At 35.1% G+C, this 17,074-nt stretch overlaps 1 protein-coding gene across 2 annotated transcripts in view; it reads left to right on the forward strand.

Annotated features, from left to right (window-relative positions):
• LOC126970981 (neuropilin and tolloid-like protein 1) overlaps window positions 1-17,074 on the forward strand; it is a 287,957-nt gene that overhangs the window by 241,532 nt on the left and 29,351 nt on the right. For both annotated transcript variants that reach the window (XR_007730751.1, XM_050817145.1), the window contains exons 11-13: window positions 3,129-3,266; window positions 6,465-6,638; window positions 9,127-9,409. Coding sequence is in view for 1 of the 2 variants with exons in the window: in XM_050817145.1 (XP_050673102.1) it covers window positions 3,129-3,266; window positions 6,465-6,638; window positions 9,127-9,409 (595 nt within the window). In the remaining variant the exon portion in view is untranslated. The remainder of the gene's footprint in view (window positions 1-3,128; window positions 3,267-6,464; window positions 6,639-9,126; window positions 9,410-17,074) is intronic.

Genomic DNA, 17,074 nt, shown 5'->3' on the forward strand with positions numbered 1-17,074 from the left:
CGGCGTTGAAGTTGGAGTGAATTCCCCGGATGTTACAAAAGTCCACATTAAGCGTGGAGCGGGGTGCCGTGGTGTTGCTGCCCTGTTTGTCCTGTGACATACGTGGTACTGTGCCCTCCCCAGAATACGAGGGGCAGCCCGAGCGCGAATGCTCGGGGAGGGATTCTCCGGCTCTACAAGAGCCGGTACGCTCCTGGGGTAATTTATTTTTTAGGACCGCTCTCATATTTTGTTGGGGGGGGGGGGAAAGGACGGGGGGGGAATGGCCTCCGGTCCTCGACACTAACCTATGCGAAACATAGCGGCACTAGGCCGCTACTTCACGCCGGTATTCTGTGCGAGTGTGGTAAGTAACCCGGACGAGTCTGGCCCGATTGTGCTGACGTCATAAGACAGCAGCGTGACTCTCCCACTTTCAAAAAGCCCGTAGTCGCCTCTTACGACACCCTTGCACAGGGCAAAATGTATTAATTCTTCGAGTCTACTATTCTTTTTCAAGAACCTGAGGTTGTTCGCTGCATTCATAGTCTGTGGTATCATTAAGAAAATCATACATGTTATAATAACCTTTCCCACGCAAACGTTTAAGAATTCTTTTAAATTTCGTAAGACATTATGTTTTGTACATTTTCTGGGATCATATTGTAAATGTATATACATCGCCCAATAAAAGACTTACTAACTCGACTTAACCGGGTAGTAGGCATATCAAGTTTATGGTTTTTCCTTGTGTTAACATTATGATAATCGCAGTTTCTAAAAAATGGGTGAAAAACACATTCAAATATTGCAAAATCTACAAAGACACAGGTGAAGCCATTTCAAAGCTTTTAAAATAGAAGAATTTCCCATTCCAAGTTATTACCTCGTCCTGTCATTTGAGATAATAAAGTAACCGTTATCAAAAGAACATTTATGACAGCATTTCTCTTTATGACTCATAACCCGACTAGTATATTACTTTAAGTGATAACTGGATGTTACTTAAGTGATGTCTTAATAATTCTTTATTGTCTTAAAAGGGTTCCGTACTTTTGTAAGAAATAAACTGTAGTGTAAAATACTAAGACCACGTTTTTAACAATTTCCAAGTGTTTGAAAACATCTATGTCTAATTTGACTATTTCGATCGAGTTATTATATACCAGGTTGAAAAGAAAGCGATTTTAGTGCCGCTAATTTTTGGGGTTTTTCAAGAATCCTGAGCGGCACTGCATTGTAATAGGCAAGGCGTATTAATTACCATCAGCTGAACGTCCAGCTCGTCTCGTCCCTTAGTTTAAAAAAAATATATATGTATATAAAAAAGATCGAATGTTAGAATATTCATTATTACTTTCTTAAGGTTTGTTATAATGGTAAGATAATTACTAAAAGTTATGACCATTGATTGTTACAAAAATTTCACTTCGCATGTTAGACAAAACTTTTATAATATTGACGTAGGATGCTGTAGCGTCTCGCACTAAGATCATATTTTGTTTGTGATCAGATTAATCCCCGTGGTCTTTAATTTCCCCACAAAGTGTTGAAATTGCTAGCTTCGATCAAATACGCACTAGATTAAAGATAGAAACGGCAATAGAATGTGTGATGAGTCATATTTGTCTCATTGAACGAACAGTTCACTTTTTTTAGATTACTTTGTCAATAAAGGTTTAATTTGAATTGATAAATGTTTTATAATAAAGTCACTTCTTTTGATACCTACAAAAATAAGAATTAGGGAAGACTAAAGCAATTGTCTACTTCAAATGTCACGAGGGGCCAAAAACCATTGTTGTGTTGGTGTCTTCTGCACTGACCAACAATATACTGAGTCAGCTCCTTTTAGCAGGGAATCACGCTCACACTGTTATTTTTATTTATTTATTTTTAATTTTTATAATATTTGTTACGTTATTTAATTTAGTATCTTCAGATTTTAATAATTTTGTAAGATGTTGTGTTTTTGTGTGAATGTTTTTTTATTGCTAACAAAGTGTTTTTCTATTTCTATTCGATATATAACTGAGGGCAGTTTTAAATGCAAGTTACATGGTTTCATTTATGGAAAAACACTAAGGTGTTAAGTGATCACCGCCACCCACATTATCTCACATCACCAGAGGAACCACAAAAGCGTTGCTGGCGGTATGCGGTATTTTTGAAGGTACCCATGTCGTATCGTCCCGGAAACACCACACAAGGAAGGTCACTCCACTGCTAAGTTGTTCCTGGGAAACCGCAGTGTACACCAATGCCACACATCCAGATGGTGGGGATGATATACTAATTTTTGGCGTGTCGTAAGAAGATGTAATTTGGCGGCTTTTTCACCTGATTAAGGAATCAGGTGAAACAGCTCTTTAGAACACTCCCCGTGATAAATGGGATAGAAGACATAGAAAAAGCGACGTCAGGTGACAACGCCCAGAAGTTTGCAAAGGACTGGTTCTCCGACAATTAGAGCAGGTCTGCATAGCACGTCGTTAAACGGTTCAAGCTGATACTGGGGTGCACCAGACCAGAGATACCAGCAATATTCAATATGTGGCCGGACCTGCGCTTTATAGAGCGCTAGAATGTGGGCTTGAAGTATTACCGTGCTCAACTTTGTCTTCCAAATGACTGCAGCAATGGCAACCGCTCCAGATTTCCAGACTGAGTATTCCGTTACTCGGCGAGGCTGTAAGCGAAGTGTTGTGTAGAAGCAGCTAAGCGATAAATGTTTTTTTGTGGTAAACGTGGGAGCTTGAGTCTTCTAGGGGTTAAATTGGGCAAGGTTCATTTTACCGTATTCCACGACCTTTCCTAAAGAGGACTATTTAAAAGATATAATATAAGCCATGTGTATCAAAAAGAATTCTAAAGGAATTTTGAGAAAATAAATGCCTTTTATGCCTTTATACCTGTCATCACCGTACTGCAAATAGTAATGCAAGTCGGAGTCGTCCAACATATTTATAGCGTATCTATAAATTATCAGTCAAAACCATCAACATCAATCAAATATATATTTTGCTTAGCCTAAAAAAACCAAAAACTGAATTATTTAATGTATTTAATATATATACGATCCTCAAAAGTATGTGTTATGCCATTTTAACTGTTAAATTATGGTTAAGTTTTACTTGACGTTTTTACAGGGAGAAAAAGTGTCAACAATAAAACAGACTCATATCCTTGTGATACTCATCATATTTTCACTGATCCTGTCCGGGATGAGCTTCGTATTCCTCTTCAAGTGCATCAGGAAACTGTACCAGGACCACAAAATTATCAAAGTAAGTTGATGTTTCGTAAATAAATATATTTAAGTAACAAAATCATTCCCAACGATTGATTGCCTGCGACAGATATTCCGAACACAGAGAAGACAGAGACACAGATTCCGTTTTCGTAATTTTTCAAATTCAAATTCAAATATTTTTATTCAAAATAGGATGTGACATCACTTATCGAAAGTCAAAAAACTACCACCCATTCCAAAATGAAAGCCTCAGGCCTGAGAAGAACGGGCGCACCAAACTCAGCGGGCTTTTTTTTCTTCAAAAAATATGTTAACAAAGTAACATTGTACAATTAAACCTATTATTTAATGGCCTGAGGGCGGTCGCTCCATTCCCAATTTGTGGTATCATTAAAAAGTTATTTATGTTATTGTAACCTTTACCACACAAACGTTTTTTAACAATTGTTTTGAATAACGTAATACTTTTGATTTCAACATTTTCTGGGATCCTGTTAAAGCATATCGTCCCACAAAACACTTGCTAATTCTACTTAGCCGAGTAGTAGGCATTATAAGCTTATGTCTGCTCCTGGTGTTAACATTATGGTTATGACAGTTTCTTGCAAATTCACTTATGTGCCTTTGAAGATACATTACATTTTTACCTATAAATCTCGATTAATATAAAATAAAATACCATATTATATTTAAAAAAAATCTGCTCAAATATGTCGAATTTTTTTGAGCCACTTTTTAGATCATTTTGAAATAAAAACATATACAAACTAAAACAGTTCTCAACGATAGCTTGCCGAGGCATTGCATATGGCAGATTTCGTTTTCGTAGCGAAATCACAAATGAATATAATTTTGTTAAAAAATTTCTGTTAAGACGTGCGTGTTTCGGAGATGTGGTATAATAAGCTCACATTCAAACGGAATTGTATTTCAACCATAGCTTTTCGATTCAATTTTATTTTTATTTTTTATTTTAGAACCCACCAGATGGAGCTGTTTCACTGATTAACTTTGAGACTTTGTCATTGTTCGTAGCAATCCCAGCAATAAATCCCATTTTGCTAAGACTGATTTTTTTCTTAAATACGGGAGGGCAAACGGCCAATAGGCTCACGGGATGGGCAGTGGTAAGGATACCACATCAACAGGTGTCATGAGATGCGTTGCCGGCCTTTAAGGTGGGAGTATGGTCTTTTCATGAAGGTCCCTAAGTCATATCGGTTCGGGAAAACAGCAACCGGTAATTGATTCCACGAAGTGGTTGTGTAAGGCAAGAAATTTCTTGCAAAACAGACGGTTATCCAATTTATAATGTGTAGTAAAAGAGATAACACATGTACTATCCACGTTGAGCCTCGAAAGGTTGTTACAATGATTACCATGTCCTATGTACTAAATATTCAAATGTCGCTCGATACTTGAAATACCTTTCAAGCCGTGTTAACCCAAAGGCTCACATGTTTCGAAAGTAAGAGAACGCACAAGCATGGTAATCCTATATATTACGCATTCAGTTTTAAGACTTTGTGAAACGTCTCAGCGAAGAGAAGATTTGGAGGGCTAGAATATTATAGATTTGCTTTCACAATGCAAATTAAAACACCTTATAACTGGTTGGATAGATATGTATACATGTTATTACAAGTTTTGGATAGTTTGCTTATTAGAGGTAGTATGGAGAGGTAAAGTTGATAATTTTGATTTTTTGAATGGAAGCGGAGGTTAAAAGGGACAGACAGGTTCTCATCAACATCAACCGGAAGAAGTCTACATCTGGACAAAGGCCTCCCCCAAAGATCTTCATGACGATCGGTCCTGCGCTGCCCTCATCTAAAGTACTCCGGCGGTCATGACCAGATGATCCTTCTGACATGTCACCTGATATTATTTTATCCCTGGTGCCCACTTTCTCCTGCAACACCAGAGAAATCACAGCAGCCTTGCTGGCCTTAGGATGTAGGTGTAGGCGTTTTTCCATTCTTTTGTAAGAAATTAGTGTTGTATAACTAAACAGCCTATTAAGAGGAGAGCCAAATTCAAGATTTGAGTATCTTGAATTTGGATTGATTTTTTTATGATATCCATTGACGTATTTCACGTAAATACAAGTAGATTCACAATCGCCTATTAAAATGTCATCAAAACATATCTAAGCGGCGTTGTATATATGTATACATCTAATATATAAAATTCTCATGTCGCGGTGTTTGTAGTTAAACTCCTTCAAAACGGCTCGACCGATTCTCATGAAATTTTGAGTGCATATTGGGTAGGTCTGAGAATCGGACAACATCTATTTTTCATTCCCCTAAATATTAAGGGTGGTCCACGTCTATTTTTTTTGAATTTTTTTTTTAATTTGTTTGATTATGAGTCTACATTAATAAATACATACACTTCAAATTTTCACCCATCTACGATCAACAGTTACTTTTCTATCGCGATTTTAATATCGGCAATACAACGTTTGCAGCAAGTTAACTTCAACATATAACATTAAGACTTTTTATTATGAAAATAAGGGATGAGACGATCAAGACGTTCAGCTGATGGTAATTGATACACCCTGCCCATTACAATGCAGTGTCGCTCAGGATTCTTGAAAAACCCAAAAATTTTGAACGGCACTACAATTGCGCTAGTCTCCTTGATATATAAGATGTCAAGTCTCATTTGAGACCGAAACATCTTCCAACAACATATTTACGGCAGAAATAGGCGCCGATGTGGTACCTATAATCTACACGGCATTCTGTACCAAGGAGCCTCCCGCTGGTAAAACATTGTTTCAAATTAACACCTTAGTTCATGGAAATAAAGTTCGAAGTCTATTGTATACGCTCATTATAAGTTCGGACGCGACCACGAGGCAAGAACATTTTGTTTTAGCAATTGAAATGTAATTATTTAGTAAAATGATTAAATACGTCAAGTTAATTACACAATTTTATTAATTTAAATCGGCACTTATCTGAAGTACGACACTCCATCCTTTTTAAGTTTGAATATGCTGTTATTAATTGTTAATAGTTTGTTGATAGTTATTTACTGAATACTTTGTCATTGCGTGGCGTTGTATTCAAAGCGCGGTCGAAACATAACTGAACGACAATTTTTGAGCGTGATTGTGGATCTAGTTGCTTATTGTACGTCCATGATATTAATATCCTAAGTGTCTCAAACTGGCGTGAATGGCATTCAAATATAACTGTATCATTTTTATCTTTATCAGGAACATATAAGGCAGTCATGTGAAGACAGGCTCGATACACTTGTTAGTAGCAGACTCACGTTGGATGCCAAACGTCTGCAGAGAGACAGCGAGCCAAGAGCCAGTCTTGAGCGGGAGAATCACACCAATGAGATGTTCAAACAACAGAGGAAATTCTCGCAGCAGAAGATACGGGTAACACCAATATTTATTAAAATCTAATATTAATATTACATAGTATTTGGTCCCTACACTAGGCATTTTCTTTCCTGTAGGCAACCAATTTACATTCCATGGTTACCAATAATAACCGAAATGTGTGTGTGTGTTTTTTTTAATGTAAATACAGGACGAGAGCAGGATGTTCAGATGATGGTAATTGATACGCCCTTCCCATGGCAATACAGTACCGCTCTGGATTCTTGAGAAACCCAAAAATTCTGAGCGGCACTACAATTGCGCCCGTCACTTTGAGACATAGATGTTAAATCTTATTTGCCCAGTAATTTCTCTAGCTACGGCGCCCTTCAGATCGAAACACAATAATGCTTCACGGCAGAAATAGGCGCCGTTGCGGTACCCATAATCTAGCCGGCATCCTGTGCAAATAATCCTCCCACTGGTGTGTGTGTATATGTGTATCTGACTAATGCTTACCTATCACCTTAAGAATACCTTCCTTGTCTGCGTAAACAACGTAATGATTACTTTGTGGTGGGTGTTTAAAATACCATATCGACCTCATGCAAGACATCGAAAGTCTTTGATCAAGCGATCTGACTGCGAAGCCGCACGGTAACAAATTATTGCGGAGCAACAGACCCTATGTTCATTACGCACTTTTCTCCAAACTAAACCTTAACACACCAATGAGGTATATTTTATAGTATTATTAAATAACTGTTATGACTTTGCCAAATTTTTTTATTACCGAGTGCAGTGAAAGGGTCAAAGAGTCAAGCAAATGCCATCTTTTTGCCCTGTATTTATGTGTAAATCTTAATTTAATATTTGATCGAAAAAGTATTGACCATTGTAAATTTTATGTGTAAATAAATCTAAACTTTGTGGTATTTAGTATTGAAACAGTTAAAAACGTTGCTTATATCTACGTTGTTCGTTCTGGACAAAATTTTAGTGACATGTTGAAGTGTTGAATTTATTTATTTATTTATTAGGTTTATTTACAATCACTTACAATAATACACACAAATATGGAACTAAAAACTAGGAACTAAATGTAGTGATTACTTACAAATAAACACAGCATGCACAGAAGTAATTAATTTTAGGTATTATATACAATAAGTTACAAATTAAACATTTTTTTTTAAATTAATAAATGAGTTTTACACAGTTACATCAATTTTCCACTATAACATTATTAAATATTACCAATGATGCTGCAAATGGTCTTGCGGAATTGAAAAGATCCGTCATAAGAACACATTATGAGAGAGATTAGAAGAAATGCAATTTCGGGAGTTCTTTCAAGAAATATGACAAAAAATGGGCTTACTTGTCACTTGAAATAAAGTGATCACCTCCACCCATTCCCTATTATCATAATTGTAGGAAAAAATAAACAAAGTAATTTACGTATCACGGGTATAAAATGAAGTCTACTGGGCCAATCTTTATCAAATGTTTATAGTACCAAATGGCAAACATTCCACATCAATCTAAACACGAATCACGTAAAACAGATCATTAATGTCAGCGTAATCACATACATACATAAAAAAATACAAATCGAATTAAGAACTTCCTCTTTTTGAAGTCGATTGAAAAGCGATTTTTCTGTTGTACAAGTCAAGTGACTGTGAGCAAATCTATAAATAAAACCCTTTAGTCTAATACTTGACAGTGAAATAGTATTGTCGTTATATTGCGAGGGTTTACTAGTGCCAAGGGCTTCAATGGGGTCAAGAACGAGCCAAGTATTAAGTAAAAAAGAACAGTATTGTATTTGATAACTTGAGTCTAGTACACTAGTCTCTCATGCGCTAAGTACACTAAGTGGCATAAAATTACTACTGCTTGTGTTGTAAAACGTGTATTGCGCAATTCAAATGAATTCATAATAGTATTTTATGCAAAAGTTGCATAAAGAGGGTCAAAAACACGAGTGGCGCAGGTTGAATCGCAATGAATGACTATACTTATACAACATGTCGCATACAATATTTTTTCTACGATTTGGTAATTTAATTTTTTAATAAAAAAAACGACTTCAAAAACTTAGAAGTAACTTAGAAAAGATTTAGTTCAATACACCTCATATGCAAATATTATACCTTTAATATTTTTTTTATTTTCATTTTTTTTTTCAATATTAATAAAATACTATTATTTGTATGTGCTATCTATTGATAGGTTTGAAGTCGGTGCCAAGCCAAATGTAATAGCAGGTACTTACACGCACCACGATGGGTAGGCCAACTAAACCCCTTCTGCGTACCATAAACAATATAGATCTTTCACGTTATTGTGAGACACTGAAATAATTTTCATAAAAATATAGCCTTTGCCAAGCCAAACCATACCTTATAAAATTGTTACTGAACTGCATTTAATGTGTAGACATTTAAGTGAAGAGCGTTATCATAGCGCCAAATGTAATTTACAAAATCAATATTCGTATTTTAAAAATATAAGCACTAAAAAGGTTTTATTCTTTCAGCCTATCAGCATTGACTCCGACTACATACAAGAGACTCGTTTAGAAGACGAGGAACCGTGGCGGCGAGAAGTAGAAGCCGTTCACGATGTTGAAGATGTGAAGATCGAAAGGAACGGAAAGAGGCGGAGCGAAGTCAGTAGAAGAGAAGAGTCAATAAGAAGTAAGAAGAGAGAGGAAAAGAAGGAGATACGAGACGTATCAGTTGGTGCACCTGATACGAAAGAGTCGGGTTGTCAGACCAGGGAGAGCTTGTTCCAGACTGAGGTTGCACCAAGTTCCGATGGTATGTCAAGAGATTATTAATTTATTAATTTTATTATAAAAACACAAATACAAACACATGAGTAGACAATGAGTTCTAAAAATTATAATACACGTGTTCCGCTGATTTTTAACAATATTGCGTTATCTACGCTTTTAGTACCTTATTTTACGTAATGTTTTAATGTGATTACTTAGTCTATATAAGTAACTGGGTATTGCATTGTTTAGTACTAAGGGCATTTAAAAAGTTACGCTAGTATGAACAAAATATAATATTGCAATAGTGTTAGTGTTATAAATAAATAAAATTACTTGTAGTACTTGGGTTTATTTTTTTTTTTTGGAATAGGAGGACAAACGAGCGTACGGGTCACCAGGTGTTAAGTGATCAACGCCGCCCACATTCTCTTGCAACACCAGAGGAATCACAAGAGCGCTGCCGGCATTTAAGGAAGGTGTACGCGCTTTTTTTGAAGGTACCCATGTCGTATCATCCCGGAAACACCGCACAAGGAAGCTCATTCCACAGCTTAGTAGTACGAGGAAGAAAGCTCCTTGAAAACCGCACTGAGGAGGACCGCCACACATCCAGATGGTGGGGATGATATCCTAATTTGTGGCGTGTCGTGCGAAGGTGGAATACTTAATACTATTTGTCGAAATACAGGTACCTCCTTGATCGGCAACTGTTGCTAAAACTTTTTTGTACATAGGTATTTTGTCCATTACATTTATTTTCTTTTTAATTAAAATAAGTACTTTTTGTGAAACAACAAAGAAATAAATGATATTAGTGCTTAAAAATTAAGATTAAAAATAATATTTCTAAGGAATAGTAATTGCGACATATATACATATTAAATAATCATACATATTATAGTAATACATTAAAATATAATATATATTATACCTAGTATCTATATTATACACATTTACCTATAGCAAGGAAGTTGTACACATTTTAGGAGCCTGTATTCTATGTAAAGTTCAAATTTAAATTTTGTATTCGTCTTCTTGTTTCTTTCTTAATATACTAATAACCTGGGATTTAAAAGTGCACTGCTTGTCATGAAAAATATCTAAGTTATTTCATAAAAATATCTCTGAAAACTATTACTCTACAAAGCATATAAGTATGTATGTACTTATATACGCACGCAATAAGATTTCTTGTTTGGCGTAAGCAAACAAAATCGTTAATATTTTTTATTCCTCGTGCTATTTTACATTTGTAGAAAGTACAATATTGTAATAAAGAAAGCATTAAACAAATAATTAAAAAGAAATTTAACAAAAAAACAACCGACTTCAAAAACACTATTCCAAAACAATACATATAATATGCACTAAAAAGTATAAAAATTATATCGTATTTTTATACAATATAATTCTAGTAACGATTATTGTAATTTTTGGAATCGGTGTCCTTCCGCCTATAACTATGTATGCAGTCTTGGATGACACCGACTCCAAAAATTACAATAATCGTAACTAGAATTAGGTTGTATAAAAATACGCAATTAATTTTATACTTTTTAGTGCACATCATATCTATTGTTTTGGAATAGTGTTTTTAGAGTCGGTTGTATTTATGTTAATTTTTTTTAATTTTTTAATTTTTTGTGAATTTGAAGTACACTAACAACTTGTCTAAATATGTGCAGAAATACTAAATTTTTCAATGCAGCAATGAACGTAAGCGCTTAATTGAAGAGTTCCTTTACTTTGCCATGGATTCCGTAATCAGAACCTAATCAAACTATCTTTGAAATATATCCTTTCCAATAAAAAAAGAATCATCGAAATCGGTGGGCGCGATATTGAGTTATTCGTAAATTCATCATCCAATTTGCTATACGTATGTATAGCAAATTTAAGACTTTTATGATTTTTCTCATAGACGCCATTGCCATAGATCTGGACCAAATTACAATCGGACCACATGGGAAGCACCAGCTTTCAAATAAAAAAAGAATTATCAAAATCGGCTCACGTAGTCTAAAGTTTTGAGGTAACAAACATAAAAAAAAGTACCGACGAATTGAGAACCTCCTCCTTTTTTGTAGTCGGTTAAAAATATTATTATACCACATAATTTACTTAAATAACTTGCAATTAAATATTGACTAATTATTTTGATACTTACAGTAGTACTTTTCCTTTGCCACACAGCATATTTAGTTAAGTTAAGATAAGGAATATATTATTAAGATGGCATTGAATATTTTTGTCTTATTCTTATAAATTGATTAATTTTAATTTAATTCTCGACTCCATTGCTTCTATATAGTCGACCCATATAGCCCAGCGTTTAGTGACCCTACTTACTGAGCCGGAGGTCCCGTGTTCGAATCCCGGTAGGAGCAATGATTTTATATGATGAATATGATTTTAATTATGTTTTTGTCCGAGTCATGGATGTTTATTTGTATTTATGTATGTTTTAGTAAAGTATATTGTATAAAATATATCGTAGTCTTGTTCCTATAGTATAGGCTTTGCCTTGTTTAGGGCAACATAATTTGTGTAAGAGTGTGCCAATATTATTATTATTCAGTAGATATATGAGTTACAAGAGGCTTGGTAGCTGAAGTTTGATTAAAATGGTCTAGTTCACCAGCTAATGCCAGGGTGTCGAATTTGCGTGACGGTGTGCGCGTGCATCGTAAAAATTATCTCACTCTGATAAATTTTCCTTAACGCGCGAAATGCAGTATACGTTCAAAAAATATCAGAATAAGATATGAAATGAAAGGAGAGTGCAACCTTTATTTGACTGTTATTTGTGTTATAATGATACATAAATTATTATATGCCATTGGAAAGCTTCGTTGCAAATACAGATGCATAAATTGTACCAGTGGAACTGGGCAGATTTACAATTTGTCGTAAAAAATGTAACCTCAATAGAATGCTCACAGCGGTTGCCGATATAAAATCGTGTTCTTTTATGGAATACGTTACATAATATTACCATTCCGATGAACAACCTCGCCAAACAACAAAAGCAAAATTAAAATCAATACAGCCCTAAAATATTATTTTATAATACAATTGCACTGTTAGTACATTTTTATTGACATACGTGTAACAACTAGGGCGAAAGTGCATCATTTATTTCCTATAAATATATGGATGGAATAGTTGTATATAGAAATCCATTAACTAACGCGGTGCAGAGGGTGGTGAATATATGAAAATTTAATTGTTAGGAACGTATTTTTTTCAAGTTTTTTTTTGTTGGGCTATCATACCTAGGTAACACTGAAAATGTTTAGAAAATAAAAAATGTCTTAATGTATAAACTTGCCAATACTTTTATTGTTTTTCGAAATAATCTCCGTTACTCTCTATACATCGTCGCATTCGATGAAACCGCTGAGAAAAGCAGTGGGCCTATTCTTCGTTAGGGATCTCGTCTATGGCATTTTCATACGCTTTCACCGCATCTTCAGGGCTCGTAAAGTGATTTCCTCGAATTTTATCTAGAGTTCTTGGGAATAAATAAAAGCCACAGGGCGCCAGGTCAGGACTGTATGGCGGATGACTCATTATCTCGACACCTGCCATAGTAAAATATTCAACAGTCCGTTTTGCTGAGTGCGCTGAAGCATTGTCGTGGTGAAGGAGGATCCTGCTTCTAGGGCGCTGCTGTTGATTTTTTTCCAAGACAACAGGCAAACAGCGATAACAGACATACCAGTCTGCAGTAACTTTCCTTCCATCTTCTAACACAACTGTCACGAAATGACCTTTCCGAGCAAAGAATGAGGCAATCATCTTTTTTCCTTGACTTCTTCCATTCATTACCTTAGTTGGCCGATCCTCGAAAGGAAACACCCACTGAGCTGATTGTCTTTTGATTTCGGGTTCGTAGCAATATATCCCGCTTTCATCACGTGTGACGATGTCAACTACAACATTTGAGTCATCGCCGTTGATTTTATCTAACATTTGGCGACACCAGTCCATGCGAAGGTGTTTCTGGTCGTCGTTTAAAGTATGGGGAATCCATCCAGTACAAAGCTTCCTGACACCTTAATGGCCGTGTAATATTTTTTGAACTTGACTCATACCAATGCCTAGGCTTGCCCATATCCGCTGATAGGTCACTCTCTTATCTTCCTCTATCATGCGTCGCAAAGCACTGATGTTATCTTCAGTAGTCGCTGTTAAAGGACGTCCCTCACGCGGATCATCATGGAGATTGCTACGTCCACACTTAAAGTCGTTAAACCAATTGTAAATAGTGGCACGAGATGGGGCTTCATTAAGAAATGCTAATCTCAGCCTATCATAGCTTTGTCATTGAGTAAGCCCACAACGAATGTCATAATAAATCATTGACCGACAATTTTCTCACGTAAGGTTCATTTTCACGTGTAACAAGAGCTTTAGATTACAATTTACAAAAACAAATGACAAATGAATGCAATATACTACATTAGGTTACCAAAGAGTTCTAAAATTGAAATTCAAAAAGAGTTTTCAATAGCAATGTTTCTAACTGGCCAGTTCCAAACATTTTCAGTGTTACCCACGTGTAAAAGAATTTATTTTTAAATATTCCGTAGTTGTATAGTATAAAGTAATTATTATAATTCGGGGAAGTAACGGTTCCACTAGTCTAGTGTTTTGTGGCCCTCGACTTCGTCTTGTGTCTACAATTCGCACCCTCGTTAGGAGTCACCAACTTTCTCCCCTTAGTTTACAATTTACTATCTGTTACCGTTCCAGCGTAAAAAATAATGTCATTTTGGTAGAAATACAGATGTGAATAAATGATTGAGATTCTTAGATTATTTTACAGTCTAGATAGTTTATGGCAGCTGTGATAACGTCGATAAAAATTGTGTTTATAACTAAACTATTATTCTTGGCCTGTTTTTGTCGGTTGTCTAACAGTTTATCAAATTTACTGCATAATTTAACTTTACGTGTATTTAAGACGATTATTTCACGAATGTTTTACAATATTATTATATAGAAATATATAGAAATGAATATAGTTGTTCTGAAGTTGGAAGTACGGTGTCAGACATAATTACCACATTTTTAAAACTATTTGCTTGGCTATTTACATAAAAGGCCTTCACCAACGTTCAAACATGTATAAATTATTTTCTTTTAATACAAGCTTTCATTTAGTTTCAAACTGTATTTGTCTGTGATCAAATCTTGCAAATTAAATTTTACCCATTTTACCTGTTGGGCTGAGATTGTGCATGCATGTGTAAATCGGATGACAATGATATATTATTATGACATGGAGCTGATCTGTTAATGGAAGGTGGCTGTAGAAACTCGGTAGGTAACAATCACCTCGGTAGGACATCAAAGTTGGACTCGTTTGATTTGTCTTGAGGATTACTTTGGTGCTAGATAGTATACAGGGTCTGATGGTGGAGTTAGATGATATATAGATATAGGAAATAGGAACTCAGTAATTAAGCGATACAATCCCATAGAGTTTGGGTTCGATTGATTCGTTTTTATGAGTACTTTAGTGCTACATAGTAACCAGGGTCTGATGGTGGAGCTAGAAGATGGACATAGGAACTCAGAAATTAACGACACGAGTTTAATTCGACTTTACGAGTGCACCGTTTTTGATGTGAGGTGCTTGGTGGTGGTTTGGTGGATGTGAACATACGACCCCATCTTTGGGAAAATAAGTTCGTTGGTTCCGTTTGTTATGTCTTTGGATTCTGTCTTTGATTTTGTGGATTAGAGGGACGATATACTATCGTTTTGCGTAGAGTTTGGTAATGACGCATTTTCATTATACAGCCTGAATCAACACATAAGCCAAGTTCAGTCTTTAGCTAAAAAAATTGACTGCTCCAAGTCGACTTTGAAGAAACTTTGTCTAACTTTTAAATGAAATGTATAGAATGTGAAATTTTATAAGTAACTAACCAGTAAGTAATAAAATAATTAATATATATTTAAAATATAAAACACATAGTTACAGCATTAAGCGCTCAAAACAACACGTTGTAAGCGTACTACGGGCTACATAACGGAAAAGCACTGCTACGCGCACCGTACTACGCCGTAGTCAATCTGGCATCAAAATACTAACAAGTTAAAAATCAAATTAAAAAAAAACTTCTTTAAAAAAATGCTTTCCCTTCTTTTTTGTGTAAATATAAGTGTGTTACATTTTTTTTACTTTTAAATTCTACAACAAGTAAGCTTGTTACCAAAAAGTACTTTTCCTTTTAAATTTTTTATAATACTAGCTGACCCAGCAAAACATTAGATTGCCATCTAAAGTAATAAAAAAAATCAATAACTAAAATTTTTTGGGTATAAAACATAGACGACAACCGATTCTCAGATCTACCAAATACTTATATCGTACATAAAATTGTTCGTACAACAATAATCATTACATTATTCGATTACCATCTTGCAACTCTATTGCGTATCTGTGGATGGAATAAAATAATATTAAAATCGCAATACAAAAATAGGTGTTGATCGTAGACGGGTGAAAATCTGATGTTGCATGTAAATGCTAATGTTAATCCTGCATCATAATAATATAAAAATAAAAGTCAAAAATATATATATATATATATTATATAGTGGTGGGTGACCCATCATTTAGAGGTATGAAAAATAGATGTTGGCCGGTTCTCAGAGCTACCCGATATGCACACAAAATTTCATATAAATCGGTTCAGCCGTATCGGGGGAGTTTGGTAACAAACACCGGGACACGAGATATTTTTAAATTAGATATAAATAATGTACAGAATACACCGCACTTTTTCGAGATGAAGAGAGCAGATTTATGTATTTAGACCGTGACGGAAGGGTCCATATGACGCACTCAGATCGTATCACTACTAACTTAAGACCTCCTCTAATCTCCTAGAGCTCTAAAGCTTTTCTAGGGAAGCCTTTACACAAATTATCTTGTCCCGAACTATTAACAAACTGTATTATAGGTACAAGACGATGATTTATTTATATAAACATTCAAAAGTCTGAAATAAACATTCATAATCATCATATTATAAATGTTTGCACCTTGCTACCAGGATTCAAACCAGGGACCCTAGTATTTCAGCAAGCTGAAAACGTCGCAAAAAAGCAAAAGTTACTCCTTTTAAAATTTATTCCACTACGATTATTTTGAATTCAATTTATACACTGACTCAATAAATCTTATTCGGAGAGTGAGGTACGAAAACTCTCCCAGTTCTATTTTGTACGCTCGTTTAAATTAAATTCACATTTTTTTATATTAGACGAGAACATCGCCGCCCACATGAGATACTCATGTTGTATCGTCCTGGTAGCATTAACAAGCTGTCACTTTTTGTGAAAAAAATGTAGCGACGCTCTGGTAAATTAATTAGTCATTAACTTTTTATTACAGGCAACATTGTTTTGCTAAGTAATTTTTTATTTTACTAGCTGACCCGACATACGTTGTTCTGTCAATAAACTGTTCGAGAGTTATGGTAAATGCGTGGGATCGTGACACGACAAACTATATATGTAAACCTTCCTAGAGCTTCAACGAATCTATTACGAATTTCATTGAGATCGGTTGAATAGTTTAGGAGTTATTAGGGAACATACAAACATACATTCTCTTTTATATATATAAGATTATTGTTATGTAATGATGTGTTCTCCTATAATTTTTGGAAGTACATACAAATAT

The sequence above is a fragment of the Leptidea sinapis genome, chromosome 22 (assembly GCF_905404315.1).
Source record: "Leptidea sinapis chromosome 22, ilLepSina1.1, whole genome shotgun sequence".
NCBI lineage: Eukaryota > Metazoa > Arthropoda > Insecta > Lepidoptera > Pieridae > Leptidea > Leptidea sinapis.